General features: G+C 45.1%; 1 protein-coding gene across 1 annotated transcript in view; it reads right to left on the reverse strand.

Annotated features, from left to right (window-relative positions):
* Positions 1–2,071: 2,071 nt before the first annotated feature.
* LOC308093440 (disabled homolog 1-like) overlaps positions 2,072–26,695 on the reverse strand; it is a gene marked incomplete at its 3' end in the record, with an annotated part of 41,651 nt that continues 17,027 nt past the window's right edge. The window contains exons 3-14 of the mRNA XM_080439778.1: positions 25,130–25,228; positions 20,766–20,897; positions 19,077–19,196; positions 17,776–17,814; positions 15,220–15,285; positions 13,497–13,559; positions 10,769–10,816; positions 9,413–9,536; positions 4,603–4,998; positions 3,922–4,206; positions 2,697–2,812; positions 2,072–2,164 (exon numbers count right to left, since the gene is read on the reverse strand). Of these exons, the coding sequence (XP_080295904.1) occupies positions 2,072–2,164; positions 2,697–2,812; positions 3,922–4,206; positions 4,603–4,998; positions 9,413–9,536; positions 10,769–10,816; positions 13,497–13,559; positions 15,220–15,285; positions 17,776–17,814; positions 19,077–19,196; positions 20,766–20,897; positions 25,130–25,228 (1,581 nt within the window). The remainder of the gene's footprint in view (positions 2,165–2,696; positions 2,813–3,921; positions 4,207–4,602; positions 4,999–9,412; positions 9,537–10,768; positions 10,817–13,496; positions 13,560–15,219; positions 15,286–17,775; positions 17,815–19,076; positions 19,197–20,765; positions 20,898–25,129; positions 25,229–26,695) is intronic.

Raw genomic sequence — 26,695 nt, forward strand, 5'->3', positions numbered from 1 at the left:
CCTGCAGTATCTCTGAGGGACCCCCTAGGGGTCCCGGACCCCCCGTTGAAGACCCCTGATCTACAATATCTAAAAACAAGGATGTGTAGGAAACCATTCTACTGTGTTTTTTAGTCATGTAAATGTGTCCCTTTAATGATTATTTCTCTCTTTCGTCTGTCAAGTTCAAAACGAGTTTAAGACGGATACAGCAGGCATTGCTTGGAATGATTATGTCAACACAGATTCACAGCTCTTTATGTCACAGGCCAACCCAGAAACGCACTCTAGAAACAAAGAGGTTGGCGTTGTTTCCGTTTTGTTTTTGAAAGTAAAACAACAATAAAATTGGCAACAAAAAGCAAAGCAAACATCCAGATGTTCAAAAAACAGAGGTGCTGGTAGGGGCATTGCTTGAGAACCACAGGTACCGCAGATGTTGGCGTCCAAGAGGCAGAGAGCTATCTTATGGCACCGAGGCTCAGGGTGAGGGGAATGCGGAGATATCTTATTTACAAAATATATGTTTGGCAAAAGTGATTTCAATATTGATGCCTCAGCGAACCGCTTCGATGTCTCTTAACGTCTCAGAGACGTCGACTACAGAGTTTGCAGCTTACAAAATAAGAGGGATGTGGGGGGGTGTGTGGACGGGGGGGGGGTGTCTATTTAGATGTCTTCCGAGTTCAAAGGGACGCAGTAGAGGACAGGGTTCCGTCCCCCTCACAGTTGAGTCCGCTGGATCCACAAACAAAGTCTGTTCATGCAAATGTGAGCAAATCTAGAACAATTTTGGCAAATCCATCTGCTCTGCAGCAGTTCAGCTGCATGGTGGCCATCAGCAAAGTGAAGCTTAACGACACACATGTGCGGACACACGCACACGTGCAAACACACACGCGCACACATACGCACGCACACACACGAGCACACACGCGCGGCTTTCCTCGCGGCTTTCCTCCTGAAAGTCTCAGAAAAATAATTTGGATCCTCCATGTCACTATGGCCATGAAAAGTCTCATCACGCATACAGTACATGGTCACATATCTAATGACAGAGGTCGGAGGTCATGACCTCCTGTTCTTTCTGTGTTAGGGTCAAAAAGCAACAAACAAAAAAAAGGTCACTTCCTGGTTGAAGGTTCCCCCAACTGGAGAACACGGCCAAAGTCTGTGGTCTCTGGAAGGAGAGACAGTTTTATGATAGAACTGAACTGCCCAATGTTTCCTTAAATGACAATACAGAACATGTCTGTGTGATCCAGCTGTGAGAGATGCGCTCGTCCATTATAGTCACTCATCCCTTTCCAGTAAAGCGCTTGCTGTCCTCTTCTCTTCTCTTCCCGATGAGCCTTGTATCTAGGCCACGAGGCGTTCCATCCCCTGGAAAAGACAGCAGCATGCATTGGCTTCAATCCTGGGTCTACATCAGTGCAGTTATGAACACTGGCCACCGGGTGGCAACGTTGTGCCTTCTTTACTGTGAATGCGGTGCTACTCTTGATTGGATGACGCAAGGGGGCACAACGGCAGAAAAGCCTTAAACTAAGCCAAGGCTCTTCCAACTGGCAGCGAACCACCGAGCCGCAAGGGCAAAGGAGACACAGTGACAAATGACACATGATAAATAAGCACACAGCCAGGGAAATGGAATAAGAAAACATATATATCACCCGGGAAACAACGTGGAATGATGAAGCAAAGCTGAGGAGTGCCAACGTACATACACAACCATGAGATAATAAGATGACAGAGAGGAACAGAGGGAGGGAGCGACAGGGAGCAGAGAAGAGAGAGAAGAGGAGGAGAAGAAAAGACGGAGAAGGAAGACGAAAAGAGGAGAGAAGAAGAGGCGGGAACACAGACTCGGCAACTACAGCTATTATTTTCATAGCGATTATTCGATCAAATTACTTTTTTCTATTAACGAATAACCAAGAAGCATGTGTTTTTTAATAATATAATCTTTATATTTGTATATAACGAAACTATGAGCCACAGCTTTATGTCATACTTTGTCTCACAACGGTGTCATGCAAAAAAAATGTCCGTTTGATTAACGGTTGCACCCCTACCCAGAATGCACTGCTCTCTAGCTGTCTTCTTGTGGACAGGTGTGGTCTTGAGGAGGATCAGGTGGAACCTCACAGGGCTGTGGGGACACAGTCCTGGGGACAGCAGGCTCCTGACAAAGACAGGGACACACGTTCACATTTTGTACCATTATCATGACTCATTCTTACCCACTGGAGCACTTCACCCATTTTCAACATCATCTTCATATAATTAGTCAATTATATGAAGGGGCCCCTGGCCCCCCTGCACTGGGACTAAAGCTCAGTACAAGATGGCCACTCACTCTGTGTCTCATCGGTGGGCTGTGGACAATTCAGAAACCTGCCTACCAATCACGTCATGGATGTGGATTCTCTTCTTGGAAAGTTAGCACGCTGAAATAGACGCCGCTGAAGCCATCAATAAAAAAAATGGGGGGAAACAATTAAATGGCCAAACCTGCCTACTGATGATGTCACTGGTAGGCGGGTATCTGAACTGTCCACAGCCCTCCGCTGAGACACAGAGCCAGTAGACTGAAATGTTGCCATCTCTTATAATGAGCTTTAGTGAGGACCAATTATATGAAGATAGCTTGAACATGGGTGAAGAGCTCCTTTCAGTTAACCATCATCAATCATGGCTTGATGAAGGGAACTCACCGATTGGTCGTCCTTGGCGGTGTTGGGCGTGGCCTCTGGGTCTACAGGGGACAGGTCTGTGGGGGGGTCGGGGGGGCAGTCTGACGAGGAGCTCTGCTGTGGAGCTGGTGTTGATGCTGCACAGCAACAACAGTCAAACAATATACATGATTATCATTCTGAATTCAGCAAACTGATCCAGAGCCGTGGTTCTCAACCTGTGGGTCGGGACCCCCAGGGAGGTTCCCCACATGATCTTTTTTTTTGGGGGGGGGGTCCCTAGATGACAGTAAAGTGACAATTTAAGGACTTTTAAGACCTTTTATAATATTTTTAAAAAAAAATAAAGAAAAGAAAATAAATGAAATGAAAAAAGACCAATACTACATCAAAAGTAATCAACACAATATACATCAAAACTGGTCAGACATTGGCTAAATTGTCAAATAACATAAGAAAGAGGCAAAAACATTCAAAATAGCTGATCATAGCTCACAACGCCTCGCCTCGCATTGCGAGATGTTGTGAGCTTGTAGATCAATTATTTTCACAATATTTCCTGAAAAACTTTTGAAATAATATATATATATATATTTATTTTTTTATGTTGGAAACGAAACTCGCGACCCATAAAAATAAAAACCTACACATAAAAACCCACACATGGGTCCCAACCCACTGAAACAGAGCTCTAGTCTAGCAGGGCCTTGGCAAGAAATCCAGACTAAACAATAAAAGGTCACCGAGGGAATTGATCATTGATTGTTTACCATCAGGACCTGGCCTGGCTGCAGTGACCTGTCCCAAGAACTACAGCTATAGCAAATTCAATTCCCTCCATTATGAGGGTTCTTTCCAGGGTTGGACTAGCTGGGAGGAATGGGACGGAAATTCATGCCTGTGCTTTTGATATACCCCCTCTCAGTGGTGGAAAAAGTACTCAAATTTCTTACTTAAGTAAAAGTATTAATACTGCAAAATGTCTTCTAAATCCTAACAGTTTTCTGAAAAACCTATGTTGCTATTTAGCTAAAATCTAAAATGACACAGATGCTTTCCCGGATTGAATGGGTTAACCCTGGAGTACCTATTTTGGGCAAATTAGCCAAAATCCAAAAATAAATGATTGAGTTTGTAGATCTTCAATATTTTTTTTTAAATAGCTAATTTTTGATTTTTAAATTTATTTATTTTTTGCCAAAAATAGGGACGCCAAAGTAAAAGTGACTAAATAGTGAACATTTACGTGAGTCGGACGATGGCGACGTGGACGTGCCAGGGCTCAGGGTCATTCTGGAGAGGTCGAGGTCACTACAGCTGCCTTCCTCCTCCTGGGTGACGGTGGCTGACGGCTGCAGCAGCTGAGTGCAGGCCAGCGTGTCGGGGATGCTCATCATGCACGCCGTCCCGGCCAGCGTGTCGGGGATGCCCATCATGCACGGTGTCCCGGCCAGCGTGTCGGGGATCCCCACCATGCACGGCGTCCCACACCTGCTCACTCCCGCCGACGCCAGGCCGCACGCCATTCCTCCTGCAGCGGTGGGGAAGAATACAGATCATTTTTTTTGGGTTTGTTTTGCTTAAAGGGATAGTTCACCCAAAACATATTTTTCTATCGATTAGTCACTCCATGGAGACTTGAATTCATGGATATTTTGTCGTTTTTGTCGCATTCCTAAGCCAATAATTTGATGACCAGCGGTTGCGGTAGGCAGCGGTTCCGGCAGGAGACACAAAGGAGACTCTTTGTGTCTCCTACCGGAACCGCTGCCGGTCATCAAATTATTGGCTTAGGAATGTGACAAAAACAAAAAAGATATCCATGAATTCGAGTCTCCATGGAGTGACTAATCGATAGACAAAAAGTCATTCGTCTCCACTCCACCATGTGGCATTTAAGTGGTTAAGTTACTTTCCCACCACTCACCTCCGGCTCCAGAAGTGGAAGGACCCTCGCCGGCGTCGTAGTCCCCGCTGAGGAGGCCCTCCCTGCCCAGGCTCAGCTGCCTGTGGAACAGCAGGGCGGGGTCGGCCGAGTGCTGGGGACTGGTGATGGCGGAGGAGGGGGCCGACATGTCGCCGCAGGCCTGGGGGCACATGGCGGCGGTGATGGGCACCAGGCCCTGGAGCATGGCGGCGTGGTAGCCCATGGCCGCCCACTGCTGCTGCGTGGCCGGGAAGATGTTGGCCTGGCTCCAGATGACGCCGGGCTGACCGCCGGGGAGCACCTGAGCCACCGGGAAGGCCAGGGTCTGAGCCTGGCCGGGGAACGGCCCCTGCTGGGCCCACTGGGCGGCCTGCACCGCCCCCATGGTCATGTAACCTGGAGAGGACAATAGATAGAGGAGGAGGGAGGAGGGAGGAGAAACACGAGACATCAGGACATTGGTTTGGTAAAGCAACCTGAGCTTCCACTGAGTGGGTCACTCTTAAAGGTAGGGTAAGTGATTTTCTTTGGTTAACCCATTAAGACCTGAGGCCGCGTCTAAAAAAATTAAAATCCTTAAAAAAAATCGGAAAGAAATATAAAAAAACAATTTTCACGATTTAAAAAAAATAGCAGATCTACAAGCTCGTAGCGCGGCACTCGGTGCCGCGCTATGAGCTTGTATATCTGCTATTTTTGAATAGCCAAAGAAATCTAAAGTGACACAGATGCGTTACAGGTCTTAATGGGTTAAAATAAGTGTTAAATAGCTCTATATTCTGATAGTACTCATTACTATAGAGTGTTTGTTCAGTAAAAGGAGTCTCCTTGTCTCTCCAGCTCTTAATAAAACAGAAAATGCATTTTCGTTTCAGTTTCAGTTTCATTTCAGATTTTATCCAATCAGGATAGAGAACTCAATCAGGATATAGATTAAACAAGTGAAATTGGAAGTGACGACACTAAGAAATGAGCAGGCAAAATTGGAACTGGAACACTATAAAAATGAAGCTTAAAAATGGGTACTTTCTCCTGATTGGCTGAGATTTTGACACCTACCGACAAATTTATTTTCTGTTTATTAAAGAGCTGGAGAGATGGGGAGACTCCTGTTACTGAACAAACACTCTATAACAATGATTACTATCAGAATATAGTGCGAATATAGAGTGTTTTGCTATGTTAATATTGCCATATTGTGTTTTTTTAAAGGAGCATACCAACATCAATACATTGTCTATTCAGAGCTGCGGCCATAAACCATACATAATCAGTCCATAATGGCTTTATTTTTAGAAGTTGTGTTTGTTTGCTAAAATGTTACCCAACGTACCTGAATAATTGACCGATTTTTCGGTCTTTTCTCAAGAAACTATTTTCAGGTACGCTTTTCAAATTGAAAAAAGTCTGTGTGTTGGACATGACAGTTGATGGTTTGGTTTGACAGCTGAGGTTTTCTGCCCATTTTTTTAAGTCAAGATGTAGAAGTTTAGCCTCTCGGGACGCTCTCTATACGATTGCTAAATGACAGGCTCTGGTCCTATTTTAGGACCTGACACCCAGTTCTACCACGGTACCGAACAGTGTACTGCTGCATGGGGGTTTGCTATTCATGTTTTCACGTTGTGCATTTTGTCCTGATAGTTACCTGCAGTGGTGTAAAGCAACTAAGTACATTTACTCAAGTACTGTACTATTTTAGTACAATTTTGAGGTATTTTTTACTTTACTGGAGTATTTCCAATTTTCAGTACTTTTACGTTTACTCCACTACACCTCAGAGGCAAATATTGTACTTTTACTCCACTACTGTAACAGAGGATTACTGCTACTGCTTCTAAGGACTGTATTTCTGTTAGGCTGGCTATTCTATACTATTGACCGTCGCAAGTGCTATTGACGGCAGGCCCGGATATGGTCCTTAATCACCCACCTTGATGTGGTGAATAGGCCTGATATTTATATAGGTATTATACTACTATTATTGCTATTACTACTTATGACTGCCGACGCTTGCCATCTGACGGCGTCGTAGCATTTATAAGTAGGATATGATGTCATGCGGTCGTAAGACTACGTCAGGGACGTAGGGCCGTATCGCTGTCGTCATCTTCGTAACACTCCTGCCTATGAGAGATGGTGGCTTGGCTCCCGCCGTGTGACCATACTCTCATAATTCCCAAATGAAGTGACGATGTCTGATGCGGTGTCCCGCTATGGTGTCTTTCTCCCGCCCTTCTTGATTTCGATTTCCTCCTGATGGTGGGGGGTGGAGGACCTGCGCGTGCTCTCTGCTCGGTTTGGGGTGTCAGAGGTACCGCAAGGCATTCACTACACACCATACCCATTCTAGCGTCCACTTCCATCGCACTGTGGCATAGGACCACCTGGTTGAGTCTGTCGACCAGATGGTTAGTTGAGTAGAGTAAGTCGGGCTGACAGGATTCCATGAGTCGCTCTTCGGACCGTCGTGTCGGTGCGCTAGGCCTTCATCTCCCTTCGGGCTGGGGGCTCTGACGTACCTGATCGGCAGGAGAGCCGGTTTGGTCTACGAGGTGTAGGCTGACGGACGTCGGGCAAGGTGAATGCGCTCTCCTCTTTATTCCAGTACTTGGTCGGGAGAGGGGTTTCGTACCTACATCTCCGTCGGGTCTCCGTCGGGTCCGAGCGATGTGGGTGGATGTGCTACGCAGCTGGTGCAGCGGTGTAGCTGTAGGGGGAGCTTAGGAGGAGCCTGTGACCGTAATGTGCAGTCACGGTGGCATAGAACGCCATGGTAACAAGGCTGAGGATGACGATCGAGTTCGCGTCTCTTGTTTCTGTTACCTGAACTCGATGTAGATTGTTCTGGATTGGGCCTCCTGGTCCTGTGCCTCGTTCCACTTCGAAGGAGGCCACGGTGGGTGGCATGCCTACTGCGCCGGTGGAATCTATAAGGGCCCTCTGCGTCGTTGATCGCGGTAGTTTGGGAGGCCTTCTCTCGGCTCGTGGGTCTCTCTCCCCCCATAGCATCATCGCTCTTGGCCTTATGGCGTCAGGGAGGATGAGGAGGCATTGCTGCAAAGTCTGGCGTTGATGTCGGAACGGGCCTCGCCCAGCTTGGCTTGACAGCCGGGCTGTTGGTCCTGAGTACGGGACTAATTGCATGGACTCCTCTTGTGGTAACTTCAGGGTGTCTTCGTGTCCGAGGACGGACTGTAGGTCGATGACATATGTTGGAGGGGGGTCTCCTGCTGGTGGGCCTTCTCCCCCCTGCGCAGTCTGTGTAGCAGATGGTGCAGTAACTGTAAGGGGTTCATCATTAAGGTCCGCGGCATCGTCGGGGACCGGGGGGCTGTCTGCGTCTTCTCGTCTGCTCCCCCGTGGAGGGTGGGGCGTCCCCGCCGCTATGATGTTACGGTGGGGAGGGCTGTCCCCTAGGCTATGTGGCATGGGCATGACTGCGGGCTCTGCCGCAGGCTGCTCCTGCGCTGCCTCTTGTGAGCGGAGCGCAAGTTGTGGCGGATCTGCAGTAAGGACGGGGTCCAGACCAAGCTCTGCGCTAGCTGGTATAGATGTGCTCAGCGCGGGGTCGGTGTTCTTCTCAGGGGTGGCATGTGTTGGTGCCGGGGCCTGATGTGGGGGATTGTAGGGATTGACATCGTGGAGGACGGACGCATGGTCCCTGCGGCGTACCGAGCATGAGAATCCGAATGCGCAGTCTGTGTTCTGGTGCTCGCAGCCGCATTTCCTGCATCGTTTCTGTGCTGTGATCCATGACTCCCTCGTGTGTGCCGGCAGCTGTACGATGGCAGGGCACGTGTCGATGAGGTGGGTTCTGGCGTCGCAGTACGAGCAGGGGGCGGGCGCCTGGGGTTCTTCACGTGTTGTGTTGCCACCGGTGGCCACGTAGTTGGACATCGTGGACCGGGATGGCTGTGCTCCACGTCTGTCTGCGGTGGGGCGCCAGTTGCCTTGGGGGGACCTCCCACGGTTGCGGGGATTAATGTAGGACTTCCCCCCCTGTATCCACCGGAAGTGCCGGGGAAACGGTTGTTCCAGCCGAGGTTGGCGGCGTCACGGGATGTCTGTGAGTCTGCTATCGTCGGTCTCCTGTAGGTGGATTTGTATTCTTGGCGCATGGCGTGCTTCGTAACGAAGGAGGACAGGTCGTCGAAGGTGACTTTCACATGTTTGGAATGTATGTCTGGATTGACGTCGTGGAGGACGGACGCGTGGCCTTTGCGGCACACTGAGCACGAGAATTTAAATGTGCAGTCTTCGCCGTGGTGCTTGCGGGCGCATCTCCTGCAGCGCTCGTGAGTTACGATCCAAGCCTCCCTCTCCTGGGCTTTCAGCCGCAGAAAATCCGGGCACGTGTTGATGAGGTGGGTGTAGTCGTCGCAGTATGGGCAGCGGGGGTGGGTCGAGTGCTGGTGTGTTGTACCGCCGCCTGTGGATACGTAGTTGAACATCGTGGAGTTGGGTGAGTTCTTCCCGCGTCGGTTCGGGTCACGGGGCCAGCCGGCGCGGGGGGATCTGCCGCGGCCACGGGAGTTGTCGTAAGGTCTCCCCCCCCTGTATCCACCGGGGGCGTCGGGGAAACTGTCACGTCTCCCGGGGTAGGCGGCGTCAGAGGGCCTCCATGAGTCCGTTGCCGTCGGCCTCTCATGGGTGGGGGTGGGCTTAACACCTGAGTACTTTTTTCCACCACTGGTAATTAATTTTTTTCACGTGGTGCTAGCCTGGTTCCATACCATAGACCCCGCCCACTCTCTGAGCTTCAGTCTGATAATCAGGCTAACGTGGTGCATTTTGTCCTGATAGTTACCTGATGGTACAGACCCGGGGCTGAATGGAGCGTACATCTCAGCGGGGTGCTGCTGCTGCTGCTGCTGCTGCTGCTGGCGGTGACTCCTGCTAGGGTCCAGTGTGTTGGCAGGTGACGGGGGCATCTGGAAGGACAGGAAATAAATAAATAAATAAATACACACACACACGTTTGTATTTGTATACTTGTGAGAACATTCACATTTTAGGACAGCACTTGATTTAAAAAAGGCATTTTTAACCGAAACCCTAAAGCCAGAGTTACGAAACCAGCGCACAACTACACATAAATCAGGCATAACTCCAACCTCAACTCTAACCTCTAAAATACCTAATCATTATCCTAACCCCAACCTGAATCTTTTCCTAAATGAAAGCATAACTCTAAAAATCTGTATTTATGTATTTTACTTTTAGGGTAGCCAATTACTTTTACCCCCTTTTTCTCCCCAATTTAGTCGTCATGCCAATTAATTCCTCCCCACACGCATTTCTGTGTTGTCACCGCTGTTGTATCCTCCTGACTCACCTGCCAGTGAGGAGCCCCCACCGGGAGGACGTTATTTATTTTTTTTACCATAAAAGAACCATTTATCTTGTGTGGGGACCGGGGAAAATGGTCCTCTCAGTGTATACTTCTCAAATTCTACTATAGTTGTTGGAACATTTTGCCCTCACAAGTTTAGTAATACAAGTGCCCACACGCACGCATGCACGCACACGGGAGTCACCATCAAAGTCAAGGCAAAGTCACTGGAAATTTCCCCCTCTCCAGTATTAAATGGGTTATTGAGTAAATTAACCCATTAAGACCTGAGGCCGCTTCTAAAGATTTTCTAAATCTTAACAGTTTTTCGAAAGAAAAAAATAAAAATAAAAAATCACGATAAAAAAAAAATAGCAGATCTACAAGTTCATAGCGCAGCACTCGGTGCCGCGCTATGAGCTTGTATATCTGCTATTTTTGAATAGCCAAAGAAATCTAAAATGACACAGGTGCGTTCAAGGTCTTAATGGGTTAATATCCCTGTGTTGCTGTCATGATGGCGAAGCCACTATTGTCCTTGTAGAATACAATTATCAGAGATTTGATTAGAGTCTTTATTGCTATGCGACCCGGAGGTCGGTGGAAATTGCTTGCGGCACCGTCGTGATGGAATACAGTATGTTGAAGATGTGACGTTAAAAGACAGAATATGAATGGTATAATGCAGGACCGGTGTAAGTTTCTACAAAACTCTATGAAATCCATTTGACACTCCCAGTCCCAATCCAATGATTTCACTAATGGCATTCTCAGCGTCAGAATGCCTCGAAGGCAAGGGTACGCTTTTCATCCGGTCGTTGGTGTACTCACCGAGGGGGGAGTGGACATGTCGCCGAAAAGATCAAAGTGGTTGATGTTCTGCATGTCGCACCCCGGAGGAGAGAGAGAGAGAGAGAGAGACAGACAGACAGACAGAGAGTGAGCGTGAGAGAGACACAGAGAGAGAGAGAGAGAGAGAGAGAGAGAGAGAGAGAGAGAGAGAGAGAGAGAGAGAGACACACACACACAGTAAAGTGATATTTCATGGCAAAGTGATGACACCACGTTTGCACAGTCATGACACTTCAACACAGGGTTATGTGGCAGTTGTGTGGGTGGATGGGTGGGTAGGTGGTTGTGGTGGGGAGTGGTGGGGAGGGGGGCGGGGTGAAATATATTCAATGTAGTCACGATGACAATCGTACCGAGGACGGCGAGAAACAACTACTCCCTTCCCCAGTTTCATTATCAGAAAATGGATCTAAAATGAATCCCACATTGCTGGCTATAATTGGATTGGTAAAAGGCTATTCAAGCCCAATAAAACACGCACTGATTAGATATTCTTATGTCTGCCAATCAAGAGGGCCCTCGAGAGCCCCGTGACGCATTGTCATGCTGATTCCGCTCCGCGTATATAGCTAGGATTGTATTCGATTTCAATGAATGAATGAATGAATGAATGAATGAGCATCTAGACGAGGAAGCACCTTGAAGCCACCCACAACCCACGCCACCCTGCCCTATAGGCTTAAGGCCTATACGTCCACCTCTGCTTTCCCCTATGCTACAGCAGATGGATGACGGCCTACAAGTTCATTTGAATGGATAAGTTGCATGAATTGCAAGTTACAGGTGTGTGGCGCCATGCATAAGCAGACTATGAATCGCGGCAAAGCACGTAGCACATGTGGCCAGCAAACGTCTTTTTTTTTTTTTGCATGCCGTAAATACACAAGTTCACAAACACATGACAATGATGAATTTAATTGAAAAGAATACAAATAAAAATAAGAGGACTGAATGGGAGAACGCAGCAATCAGTGTTGTTGAGAAAAAGGGGGGGAGGGTCTACATGGAACAAGCTAGAATATCTAACTGTTTCCTCGGTACTGTATAGTCACTCGACAAAACAAAAAGGTTGATAAAAGAGTCAAGAGAGATAAAAGGAGTAAGTAAGCATAGAGATTCTACACAGAGGTCTCCCCTCAAGGACTGACACACCTCAGGGGGGAAAAAGCTCCAACTGAATGAACAGACAAACAGTAACACTTAAGAGATATGGCAGCGCTGATACTTATGCTAGCATGGGGCTGTTGGGTTGTGATAGCCCGGGCTAGGGCCAGCACACTATCTGTTTGATATGCTGAGCAACAAGCAAACAAGCGGCAAAGAGCGGCAGCACTTTTGCGAGGGCTGTTTTCGTCGCGAGGAAAATCTTCCCCCCACGCAAATAGGCTTGAATAAATGTTTTGATTTATGGTTTGAGAGATGCGACAGAAAAACAAAACAAAAGTCACTGCAATGGTGGAAGGAGGACTCATGAAATCTACAGCCCCGGAGTAGACGGAAATACATTTTCAGTTTGCAGAAAATGAAAAAGACAGCACCACTTTGTCGTGCCATTACCGGACGAAATGAGTTTGCTGCTGAAAATATATTGCTGTCTATTTAGGTACGGCTGTTTATGAGTCTTGGATAAGAGTCTGTTGATTTGATTGCATGTAGCTGTGACTACACTGCATGCAGTTCAACCACACGCCCACTCCACCTACGTACAAACCTCTTCCGGTCACCTCTGTGGATGATGGCCCAACCTCCCATTTATTCTGTCCATTATGAGCATTCCCCATGGATTGGACCGACAAAGTCATCACAATGTAACTGTCCAAGCCATCTGATCCTGTCACGTTTCAAATTCCTGCGTAACATTGGATTTGTACGCCGAGCCTGCCTCCCTAATGTCCTGTGAAATTGGCGACACGTCCAACTTTGGTTGACCAATCAATTAGTCTTATGTCTTTGAGCAGGCGAGGCATGACTGATTTAGCGCTGTTTCATCATGATCAAAGAGAAGTCGCTGCAAATCGTCGACTGTCGGGGGGGAACCGTGTATGTCCAAAGCGGTTACTTTTCAGGAAATGGAAAAAAGAATCTGTGTTCCAATGGCTCCAATGTAGTTATTATTTAGTCACAAGCTTGTGTTAATACTTTTCATTGGTTCAATACTTATACAAAATCCACAGACAGACTTAACCACTTTCACTTTCAAAGCTTTTTCCAATACAGCAAAAATAGCAGATCTACAAGCTCACCACGCATTGTCATGCGACACGATGTGAGCTTGTCAATCGGCTATTTTTGCTACTTTTGTGTGACACTGTAGTATGACGAAGTAGGGCATTAATTTACGAAGAAACGTAAAGACTTGAAATATGGAGATAGGAGGTTTCTTGCCGACGGCAACGAAATGCAGCTTAACCCTGGCACGAGTCGTTTCTCACCCAGGAAATCTTTTGCAGGGTACCGGGGGCAATAACTACAGTACCTCTAAAGCAAATGAGGCTTTGCTGTGAGTAATAGCGGTGACAGAATCTAAATGCTGAACGGGCAAAAGTGAAAATGTCAGATGAGGCTGGCACAAGACGGGCTTTGAATGGACACTGGAGAAAGGGGGCTTTAGGGCATTTCACTTCAAAAGGGTCTCACAGAGAGGCTTGCACGTAGGAGGATATGGCGACAAATAAATAGAAAACAAACCAAAAAAAAAAACACCTACAGTCATGAAATGGCGCTTTGGGACGTCATAGATCCCTTCCTTCTGCTGACTGTTGGTTGGGACCTGCATTGGATCGGAGGTCGATTCAAATGAAGAGTAAGTAAGTGAGCAACACCATTCTGTATTTTTGTAAAGGTTGGTTGGTTATTTAAAAAGGAAAAAAACAATTTCGACGAGAAAAAGCTTTGTTCATCCATTTAGATTTAGTCTATACAAATACTTTTTCCTTGCTAGACATACTTCCTGGTCTTTTAGAGCAATGGTGCTATGCAAATTCTACAGTTGTGCCACTGAATCAATTCTACTTAAATCAATATTGATTGTAAACAATGCTTGAAGATTGTGCGCCCTGGTTCATTGGGTATTAAGGAAGGCCATTGTTATTCTGCAACGGTACGTCTCAACTGGCTAACGTCTCGACACCGAGAAAATGTCTCAGCTGTGTTCTCCTTTGTATATTTTCCTCACATTTATCTATTAGGTGCAGTCAACAATCCCCTGCATTAACTCTCTCGTTCTCCGTCTTTCTCAGTGGCCGACACGGCTTTTGGCTACATTTTCTTCAAGTCTATTGATCTCGCATCATTCTGAGATCAAATGGCATGGAGGGTGATTAATCTCTCCCTGCATCTTTCATCTTCAGAGAAGCGAGGGGTACAGAAGGAGGAGGAGGGTACAGAGAGAGAGAGAGAGAGAGAGAGAGAGAGAGAGAGACAGAGAAGGAAGGGGTTAGGATTAAACCACACAACCGGTCCCTAGAGTCCTCCAGTATTGTATGTTTGGTCCCCTCAAACAGTCTGAAGCAAAAAGGTCAACGTTGTAGATATCTAAAACTGCCACACAGGCTTTAGGTGAACACATTTTTCTAAACCACTGACCTTGACTGTCTGTGCAGCACCTGAATGAAACATAATGCTAGACTTGGTGTAATTTACAAACACCGACTGCCTCCCTCCATTTTTGAAATGTTAAACGAGAGCTGAGCCTACTGCCATAGATCTTACAGCGGTATGTTGGATATTAACATAATGGCCTTTCTTGTTTTACCCAGTGGCACAGTACTGTTGAACCAGCAAAAAAATCTCTTATGTCTGTTTTTGATTTACAGTGGCATTAGTACTTTCTCTGAACTCATTAAAGGTAGTAAGTGATATTTTTTTGGTTAAAATGTTAATGCTCTAAATATCTGATAGTAATCATTGCTATAGAGTGTTTGTTCAATAACATGGGTCTCCCTGTCTCTCCAGCTCTTTAATAAACAGAAAATACTGTACATTTCTAGGTGGGTTGCGAATTTCAGCCAATCAGGAGAGAGCACCCACTTATCAGCTTCAATTGTATAGTGTTCCAGTTCCAATTGTGTCTGCTGCACTTCTTTGTGTCATCCCTACCAATTTGAATTGTTTATCCTGTATCCTGTATGAGTTCTCTCTCCTGATTGGATAAAATTGGTATCCCGACCTGAAAATGCATTTCGCTGTTTACTAAAGAGCTGAAGAGATAGGGAGATCCCTGTTACTGACCAAACACTCTATTGCTGACTATAGCAATTATTGCTATAGGAATATAGAGATATTTGACATTTATTTTAGCAAAAATAAATGTACTTTAAAATGCACCTTTAAAAAAAAAAGAAATTGTGTATCAATAAAAAGGTTACTACTTTCAGCATCTCTCACAGGGTATAAGGAGGAAGGGAAAAGGGTGGGTCTTGTCTTTGTACCTGATAAACGCTCTCCTCTGACTGGGGGCCGCGGAGGGGTTCGTGTCCGGCCTCAAACACAATGTACTACAGAACAGAAGTAGTTGGCAAGGCGAAAGAGGTGTAAGAGAGCCATGAGATGGAGATAAGAGAGGATCAAAATGGAGATAGGATAGATAGGTGCACAAAACAAAGAGTTGAAGCGAGGTAGAGGGATGCGAGTGGTGAGGGTGGGGGTGTTGGAAGCAAGTTGGGGCAGTGAGGGATCGTTTGAGATTGGGGAAGGGAAAAACGAAAACAAAGGAAAGGAGAGACGACAGAGGAATGGAGGGAAAGGAAAAGAGAGAGAGAGAGACGGGGCATGAGAGAAAGGAATGGAGAGAAAGGAAAAGAGTGAGGTGGGAAGAAGAGAGAGCACAAGTAGAATATAGGTCAGGCAGTAGTTCAAGTCACTGTGGAGTAGGGCTAGGCAATTAACCAGACATGGAGAATTTAAGACTCTCTCACCGACTGAATCTTGCTCACGTCGGTTAATCAAATAATTTAAAAAATTTAGTTTTTTTTTCTTATCAAAGAATCGACACAAAAAAGTTCTAATTGTTTTAATTATGAACAACTAAATTGATTAGTCAAATTGACAAGTCAAGCACAGCTGTATTTTGCAAAAAAAAAGAGCAAAAATAGCCTGCTTTTTGTTTGCTATTATGAAACTAGATTTTATTAAAACGTATTATTTCCTATAATTAATTAAATTGATTTGTTCGATTAACTGCTGCACCTGTAATACTTACAGTACAGATCATGTCAGAGAACTATGAGGGCGGTGTACAGAAAAAAATACCATTAATCGTAATCAAGACAAAAGTATTAAATTAAACGATATTGATCATAGTCATTTCGCCCAGCCCTACTGTGGAGTTCTATTAGCACTCCCTTCACCAAAATGAGCCGTGATACTCGCCGTTTCCACCAGTGGTGTAAAGTAACTAAGTACATTTACTCAAGTACTGTACTTAAGTACAATTTTGAGGTATTTTTTACTTTACTGGAGTATTTCCAGTTTTCAGTACTTTTACTTCTACTCCACTACATCTCAGAAGCAAATATTGTACTTTTACTCCGCTACAATTCTTTGAAAACTTTAGTTAGTTACTTTTTAAACTTTGATTATTATCGCAAACCACACTAACCACTTCAGGCCTATATACATTTCGTCCATTTGAAAATAGCTAACAAGCTCAAAATGCGTCGCAATGCGACGCATTGTGAGCTTGTAGATCGGCTATTTTCAAAATATTTTGTATACATTTTGAACTTGTGAAATGGGACATTATGCACAATAAGTACTTTTACTTTTGTACTTTAAGTATTTTTGATACCAATACTTTTGTACTTCTACTCAAGTACATTTTTTATTCCGGACATTCACTTGTCACAGAGTATTTCTACATTGCAGTATTGATACTTTTACTTAAAAACATGAGTGAGTACTTTTTCCACCACTGGTTTCCACCACAAACAAAGACCCACGGATGAGAACCTTCACTTGAGATCCATTATGCTTCCTTCACATTTCGGGTTGAAACCTCGTATGTCCAAAAACTATGACTTTTCAGGGACTGGGAAAAATAACCTGTGTTCCAATGGATCCAATGTAGTTTATTAATTTGTCACAAGCTCTTGTTAATAATGTTCATTGGTTCAATGTTTATAAGGCCCACAGACACACTTAACCACATTCACTTAATCATTTTCATCTTCTTCCAAAAAATAGAGAAAATTGCTATTTTTGACCAAGACTCTTATACGATGAAGTGGGGCATTAATTTTCGAGAGGACATTTATAAATGTAAAAGTTGAAATATGGAGATACAAGGTTTCTGCCCGACAGCAATTATTTTGAGTCTCATTTCTGGATCTCAGATGAAAGAGTCCACCCCCGCGGCCTTGCATGGATTTACTGTCAGTCAACATCAACATAATAATAAAAAAACAAAACGAAAAAAACTGCAAATGGAATGTTGGTATGCAAACGCACTTGCGACAGAAGCTACAGAATAAAGAATAGAGATGGTTTTAGGATGTGTTCGGTGGGGGCGGGGGGGGCGGGGGGCGGCGTACCGCTGAACATTACATTCAGAGTAATAAGAGTTAGTGTTGTCTGTATTCAGTGTGAGCAAACAAATACAAAAATCAGGTTCAGCCAAATGCCGGGGGGTGGGTTGGGGGGGGGGGGGGTCAAGAGGATAACAACAACCAGTTGGGGGTAGGGCGGGGGTGGGGGTTGTCTTTGGAAGAAATCAGGACATTGACACAGATCAACTTAAAAAAGTATGGTTTTACGACACTGCACCGGCAAATGGGAGTCGAATGGTTGAACGGCACTGTCCACTAGGATGGTCTACTGTGTCTTACTGGAATGGTGGAGTATCATGAGCCATTCATTCGAGCAGATCGGAGAAGGTTATCTGCATTACTGATCAATTACTTCTAGTTCCTGGTTTAAGGCTTCATCACAATTGAAAACAAGCACGGGGGGAGGGGCGTTGTGGTCGCACTGTGTGCCCAAGAACGTACCTGGTACACTGGATCGTCCACCTCGTCCTCCAGGATGGTCTGTGTGGCGATGGAAAAGACAAGCATGTTTTTTTTTCATCATACAATACAACAGATCAGCGGAATTCCCAACCTTTTCTGGACCGCAGGGCCCACTTAAACGTTTTGTTTCGAAAGGGCGGCTGACCTGAGGCCGATTCTACAAATGCCTTCTAAATCAGTAGTTCCCACGCTTTCAAGATAAATTTTTTTTTTTAATTAGCAGATGTGCAAGCAAGGCACGAAGTGATGCGCTGCGATCTTGTATATATCTCCTATTTTTGAATAGCCAACGCAAAAACCTAAAATGACACAGATGCTTTCACGGAGCTTGGATCAGTGCAACTAACGTGGCATACTCTAAGTTCCTATTTATCAGCATCACAATTTCAAGGTTTTAAAGAAAGAATACCATGACCGTTACGTTATCAACTTTAGTGTTTTGCTAATTATTTGGGGACCCACTTGCAATGCTCTCACGGCCCACCTGTGGGTCCACTTAATCACTTAATCGTCTGATTAACCACTTAACCCTGTATTATAATTTGTTGTATAGCGGAAAATAACTGATCTACAAGCTCACAGGTTGGGAATCGCTGCAATAGATCACAGAAAAACAGCAGGAGGAAGCAGAGAAGACAGGGAGAGTTGAGAGATAGATCCCAAATGGGAATTTGACAGTTTTATCGTCTCATTAGATGACAATAATAGGACAACAGGGAAAAAGGAAGCAGGGCTACTTATTATATCTGCATGCAAAATGAGCACAATTCCACACAGAATGAGTGACATTGGCCTTTACTGAAACCGTTATTTATACGATATACTGTACTGTACAACATGCATGCATACTTGTTACAGTAGACACACACACGCGCGCATACAGTACACACATGCGCGCACGCACGCACACACAAACACGTATGCACTTACACACACACACACAATACACACGCGCGTGCGCGCGCACACACATACACGCACGCACAATCTCGCTTTAACCGTGAACAATATTCAACAAAGCCTGGACTTTGCATATTTCGGCATTCAGGTGGGCAAAGGAAATGAGCATTCCAGCCAACTGTATCCTTTGATGCACCTGCAAAAGCCACTCAAAAAAGCAGCTTGAAAGAACTGTGATTTCTATTGAGTGACTGCCTGAATGGGGACTAATTTACCGGTTACACTGAGTAATCTCGCCGCAGGGGAATGGGGGGGGTTAAGCACAGCCATATATCGAGTGGTGAGATCATGGCGGGCGGACCAATCGCTGTGCTCCTTACCTGGTAGACGGCCTGCTCGCAATGCTTGTCCTTCTGAGCCTTCTTCTCTAGCTCCTCCCGCTGCTTGATGTCATAGATAAGCGTGAAGAGGTCACGCAGGTCAATGATGAGCGGCTCCGCCTGGGGATGACGGAGGAAGCATTTATATTTAACATTTTGTTCAATACGTTGTTGTTCTTACAAAATAATTATGTAAATTCCATCGTGTTTTTATTCTGTTTCAAAAAGCATTATACCTGAAAAACAAGATGGCATTTATGAAATATAAAGGGCAATGAGAAATGGAATAAACACTCAAGGTATCAAACAATAAAACTAATTATAGAGCTCCTCAGGCAGGTCGTTCTAGAGACAATGGGCCCCAATAGCAAGGGTAGACTTTGGTCACCCGTTGTCTTCAGCATCGACCTCCACAAGACCACAACCCACCAACTGATCTCACACACGTTCCCCCCTCTCTGCTTCAGCCAGGTGAAAAGCACCTGTTTTGTTGTTAGGTTGGAATAAAAACCCACAGCCAGCTCATGAAACATAACTGGAGAATTCTACATTAGGGGCTCCCAAAACTTTTCAGCTTCAAGACCCCTTAGTGTTCCCTAAAAAAGCTAATCTACAAGCTCACAATGCGTCGCACTGCGTTTTTGTCTCCGGCACTGTTGGACCGATCAACGTAAAACTTTGCACGCACACTCCTAGTAGGCCAAGGAAAAACCTCTCCCCCAGATGTTTTAAATAGGTGGCGCTATAACAGAACCCTTCACGTTTTGGCATATCACTCTTGAAGCATAGGTTGTACAGTCAAAAGGTCACACATCTGAGTACACCTGTGCTACTGTAATTAAACTGTTAGACGGGAGCGTCTCCACAGACCGTGATTATATAATGTATTTAAACTTGTGAAAACTATCACCCATCACCACCTTGTAATGTGACATTAATGGAGTTCTTTGACTGGGAGGATTTTTATTTCAGAGGACAAAAGAAGTCAGATGAGGAGAACGGAGAGCGGTCAAGAACAAGGAGGCAAGGAAGAGGAGGGGGATGAAGGACAGCAGGAAGATGGAGAGAAGAAGAAAAGAGGGTGGATTATGATGACAGAGGAGGCCGGTAATGGCACAGACAAGGAGGAAGAATGTTAACGAAATGAGGAGGAGAGGAGAGGAGAGGAGAGGTGAGGACAGGAGAGGAGGTAGAGTAGGGTAACGAGGAGAAAGCAAAGACACCAATTACGGGATGAAGGGAGGAGAATGGAAGAGGTAAACCAGGGGATAAAGTGGTGGGAGATGAATAATAGTGTGTTAAGAAGAGGACAATGAGGAGGAAGGAGACTGAGAGGTAGGAGCTATCTAGGAAGAGGAATTAGGAAGAGAAGGGTAATATGAATATGAAGATGACTCATCCTGTTTTCCACAGATGTGTTTTCATATTCAGAGGAATTGATCCGCACGCACTGAACAATAGCAACCTGCAAGCACTAAACCACTTAATCCCTCCCTATACACGTCATCGTACGACAAATAGCAAAAATGGCCGATCTAAAAGCTCATGTACTTGTGAGCTTAAATAGATCGGCTATTTTTGCTATTAAAAAAAAGAAAGAAGTTGCCCAAATTGGAGCTGCCAGGTTTAAAGTGGTTAACAGAGCCCATCTAATGATGGGCGGGTTGACCTTCATGAGTAAATACTCACTGATTGTCCAGTCTTGATGGCCACAAACCTGTGGTGACCCTCCTTCCCACAGACATAGCCGAAGGCCCGGTGGTCCCTGGTGTCCTTGGCGATGTAGCTGATCTCGTGGACCGAGTGGTGATGCAGCAATATCTGGAAGAAACAAAAAGATGTGGTTTAATGTGGAGAAGATTCTAATCCTAATCCCCCTTTTTTGTCTTTTGTTTGCTTAGTTTTTAGGTTATTCTCCTAATACATTTTTTTTTAATCGCAATTTGTATATATATTTTATTAGAACAGAAGTGCTTCACAAGGACAAGTATAACAGGTATAATTAAGAGATTCACTGTTTTTTCATCTACAGTACAACCCCACAACGCTCTTTCACTTTTACTTTTCATGGTTCTGTTTTGTGACGTCAAGCAAGCAGCAGCTTTTCCAAAGGTCAAGCTAGCTTTGAGCCCCAACTATGCACATGCCTGAATCTTGCAAAGCAACCTACAGTCATTTATAATTCATCATATGACCCTGACAGCGCCTCATGTCGACACTTGTTTCTAGTTAAAGAAATATGCTGTTTATGTCAACTGAGAGACACGCATCTTATGCGCATAAAACAGCCTTAACAGCCCAGCAGCAATACGATATAATGTCTTCCATGGCTAGAGGAAGAGGAGACCGTTTTTGACAGGTCTCTTATGTTGGCCACCCACGGTTCAAATCTAAGCTGCACGGTATCTGGAATCTGGTAGTTAGTCCAAATGAGGACAGAATGTCAACAATTGGTCTTCTGTCACGAAGACGTAACGCTGCAGTATTTCTACGCTTCCTTTTTGCTTCTGTGTCAGATAAAGTGGCTGGAATGGGTTATTCTTTGTCGCACTACTGACAGCAACAAGATTCGACCAGAATAAGTGCCAATTTTTGGCGCTTTACTTCCTCTGCTCATTTCCCTCTTCCTCGTGTGTCAGAGGAATAATTTACTGCATGAGTAGTGGTGGTAAATCAGTGAGGCCAGGCAGCCACACAATCCAATTTCCACATGTTTTTTCAAATGTATTCTAATCTAAAGGGAATGTTGTTAAGGCCTGCAAATGTGAGGATGTAGTGGGCTGTGAGGATATTCTAAATGAAACCCTAGATAATTGGCAAAACACTACGACTTTAATGATAGTATAAGATTAAAACAATGGGAAAAAAAACTTGAAAATGTTGTTTTCATTGTGATACTGATAAACAGGAGCTTAAAGTATACTACGTTAGTTCCATCGATGGAAGCCGGAACACGATCGATTGATTGATCATTAACCCAATTAGACCTGAGGCCGATTTTAAAAACGCCTTCTAAATCCTAACCCAAGTTTTCATAAAATGTTTTATACAAATAATTTAAGAGAAATCCTGTTGCTACTGTATGTACATATCAAAATCTAAAATGACACAGATGCTTTCCCGGTTTTAAAGGTATACCAACGTATAGGCTTTCCCGGTCTTAAAATTGAACGTGATCTGAGGATGCACGTGGCCCACCCATCCTGACAACTCAACGGCTTTCGTGTTAAGTGGTCACATGGGTGGGCCGCAAACGTTTTTCGAGATTTCCAGGTGAGCCCTCCTGATCCACAAAAGGTTGGAAAACCCCTGATGTCGTCTTATTACTAACCATGCGTGGCATTCCACACCTAAAATACAACAGACACACAAGCAGTGGTGAAAAGTAACTAACTACGGTACTGAGGTACTCTTACTTTACTGGAGTATTTCCATTTTACAATACTTTTACCTCTACTCCACTACATCTCAGAGGCAAATATTGTACTTTCTATTTGAAAATATAGCCGATCTTTTCAAAATATTTTAAAAGATTTTATACATGAAACCTTGTTAAAACGGGGCATTCTGCATAATGAGTACTTTTACTTTTGGTACTTTAGGTATATTTTGATGCCAATACTTTTGTACTTTTACTCAAGTAAAATTTTGATTACCGGACTTTTACTTACAGTATTGATACTTTTACCTAAGTAAAGAAATTGAGTGCTTTTCCCACCACTGCACACAAGCACATCCACACATTTATATAATCACACACAGGCACAACTACTGTGTACTCAAATTCTATAATTTGGCTCCCACCTGCTGCTCCACTAATAGTGGGACGCATGGCGGGAAACTACTCCAGATTAGAGCTAAAATATACAACTAATAGGACTCCCCTACTCTTCATGACAGACAATCACATCTGCTTTAAATAAAGTATTTGAATCCAGACACTGGCTGCACTACTGCACTAGCCTCGATCTCCAGGCTTTTATTGTTTAGTTACTGCACTGGAATAATCCCCCATTTCCCCCGTAATAACTCTAGAGGGGGGCATTAAGTGAGGAGCGTTATTTACGGGGTGTAATCGGTAAATAAAATCGTGGCGCATTAGTTTGGGGGGTTGGGGGTCCAAAACAACAAATGAGCTTGTCAGAAAAAAGCGCAGTGCTGGCTAGGAGGGGAGGCTGGGGGTTTAATGTCTTATTCCATTACCGGTCAATGACAAAGTGCTATCACCCGCCAGTCACATTGGAAGCGGAAATCAAACGATGGGTCTTCATTTTTAGAGCGGGTGGGGGGGTGGGGGGGGGGGGGGGTTGAGCCGGTAGCTACGGGACCCGCGGCGTTGCATAATTATCGGTTTAGCTCCAACGACAGCCGAGGTGGAGCCGCGGTGTAATTAGCATTAGCAACGATGATCATTAAGGGGTGGAGCGGAGCGCTAATTATCGGTTAGCGCTGATGAGCAGAGTGGGCCTATCTATACGCCAACACTGTGCCCCAGGACCGGCGGAGAGGAGGTCCTCCATCATCCTGTAATGGAACAGCAGGCCTTCCTGCTCCTCCGGGGGTGGTGGTGGTGGTGGGGTATTCAGAATGGAGGGTAGGAGAGGGGGGGATTCATCTCATAACATCATCGTAACAATCATCGCTCACTTGTCTTACTGGTGGTAGCAGACAGCCATACAGGGCTGGGTTCCTAACCACGCCCTGCAGCAACAACGTCCTATAAGATAGGTCAGTGGTTCCCAAACTGGGGGTCCCCAAAATAGTTCGGACAGCGCGAGGCTTGTAGATCGGCTATTTTCACAATTATCTGTGGAACCAAGTCAAACTAAATGTAATGCCTACAATTCCAAGTGCTTGTCAGAGTGGGGTGGGGGGTCCCCAGTTCAAATATGATTATTTTGGGGGGGTCGCAGCCTGAAAAGTTTGGGAACCCTTACTATAGGTTGTGTCAAGGGTCAGTCAAGGCAATTTACTCAGGGTGAAATATCAGACACGAGACTCACATTCTAATGGTGCTGGACTCAAACCTTTTTATGGCCTGTGGTGCTGTCTGACTGTCCTATAGAATGATGGAAATCATGTTATTGTTGGCCATATTATAGAGCAATGGTTCTCAACCTTTTCAGGCTGTGACCCCCCAAAATAATCATATTTGAACTGGGGACCCCCTGCACCCTGATAAGCATTTTTGGAATGTAATTGTTGAGGCATTACATTTAGTTTGACTCGGTTCCACAGATAAATATTGTGAAAATAGCAGATCTACATGATCTTGTACAGTAGATCGGCTATTTTCAACATGTTTGCCTCTTTCTTATATTATTTGACAATTTGGCCAACGTTTGACCAGTTTTAATATATGTTTTGCAGTAATTGTCTTTTTTTTTTTCTTCTTTTTTTAGGTATTAAAAAGGTTTTAAAAGTCCTTAAATTGTCACTTCACTGTCATCTGGGGACCCGCCCAAAATCATGCTAAAGGTTGAGAATCACTATAATATACAGTATCAACCAATCAGGTTTAGAACCGCAGTTTACAACCTTTGCTGACTCAGGGGGTCACTTGAAAATCTCAAAAGTGAGCGTGGCTGCTCTGTTAAGTGGTCAGATGGGTGGGCCTTATGCAATTTAACGATCAATCAATCGATTGTCTTCTAGCTTGGATCAATGGAGTCATTTTTTTAAGTTCCTATTTATCGGTATCACAATGAAAACAAAATGTTCAAGGTTTAAAAAAAAAATATGAATTTTAACAAATATATGTATGTATTTTCAATAAAATCGTAGTGTTTTGCCTATTATTTGAGGGGCCCACTTAACATATACTTATGGCCCATCAGTGCACCCCTGTCAACCGGTCGGGAATCACTGGTTTAGAAGATGGCGGCTCTGCCAGCCAGCCAGCTGTGGTGAAGTGAACCCGAACACACTGTATTGCCCTCTGGACGTCCTATACTGTAGGTTCCGTGGCAGCAAGCTGGCACGCTGCCCTGCCTGAGAGGAGCTCCCGCCACGGTGGGCCCTCACGGCCAGATCCGACCAACGCCCATACTCACCCCCGATCTCTCGTCGTAAATCTTGATCCCGCCGAAGGAGACCGTCAAGAATACTCGCTGCTTGTGCTCCCCTTTGGAGCGGGCGGAGGAAGCCATTCCCTGCAGGAAATGAGAAGAGAAAAAAAAAAGAGGAACATAAAAAGACATGCGGAGATGAAGGGATATGAGCTCAGCATGAAAGGCAAAGCCAAGCCATCTTCTGATTTCCGACGCAGGTGAGCGTGACAGCGGGGGGGGGGAGGCAGGGGGTGGGGCGGGGGTAGGCAGGGTGAGGGTGACAGCTGTTACGTAAAGGTGCAATAGGACAGAATGTTCTTTCATGCGTCTTTTTTTCTGTCTCTGAAGCTTCGCTGTCTCTGAAGGATAACGCGCGCGTTTCGAACAAACACCTTTGTTGTTGCCATTCTTTTCTTTATTCACTCTTTCCGCTTCAATGGGATTTTTTTTTTCTTCTTTCTTTTCCTGGAAGTTAAGTGAGAGTGAATAGCTCTCTTGGACGTGACATAAGCGATAACAACAATAACAATAAGGGTGAGGATCTGCTGACTGGAGTAGAAGCTCCGTTTTGGAGCTGACGCTGACCGAGCGGCTTGGTGGTGGTGGGGGCAACTTCCTGCTTCCTGCTGACTGCAACAACACACCAAGGCCTTTGAAGTGCTTTTTCCCCCCTTCCCCACAGATCCCAACACTTTGGTTTATATATATATATATATATATATATATATATATATTGTTGCTGTTAGGCGGAAACCTTGTATGTCCAAAATGGCTACTTTTCGGGAAATGTTCCAGTTGATCCGATGTAGTTATTACTTAGTCACAAGCTCGTTCATACGTGTCATTGGTTAAATCCCACAGACACACTTTAACTTTCAAAATGTTTTCCAAAATGTTTTTTTTTGCCGGGAGACACTTGCATAACAAAGTAGGGCATTCATTTATGTAAAAAAAAAAGACATACAAGGTTTCTGCCCGACAGCAATGACATAAATATATATTCTCCGCTCTAACGAAGGACAATTAGCATTTCTGCATTGTTCCTCCCACTTCTTACGACTCCGTGTCTTTGATGTAGCCAAGGCCGCTGACAGGACAGAATGAGGGAAGAGGAGGAGGAGGAGGAGGAGGAGGGGAGATTGGGAGGGGGGGGGGGGTCTGCGGAGGTGCGGGGGGGGGCTGCTCGCCGTGCTGAACACGTCTGACAGGACTGAACACATTGGTCACGTTGACGAGGGAGTGGACCCTCACTGGATATTAAGCTCTACAGGAGATCTGAACCGCACTCCATTATAAATCAGAGCAGAACATCATTATACCTCACTTCCCCTGTCATTCTGGGAGAGACGGGGACAAAGAAAAGGCCCGCTGTACTACACGTACGCATGCACGCACACGTGCACACAGAGAGAGAGAGATGGAGATAGATAAAACAGAGAATAAGGGATGGAAATAACCGTGTGTGTGTGTGTGTATGTGTGTGTGAGAGAGAGAGAGAGAGAGGAGATGGGAGCCCACGGCTGCCGTCAATCGTCGATCGGCTCCTCCATTTGGTGGATTAAGTCCTCC

This window comes from Gymnoscopelus braueri (assembly GCF_963280865.1).
Source record: "Gymnoscopelus braueri genome assembly, chromosome: 10".
NCBI lineage: Eukaryota > Metazoa > Chordata > Actinopteri > Myctophiformes > Myctophidae > Gymnoscopelus > Gymnoscopelus braueri.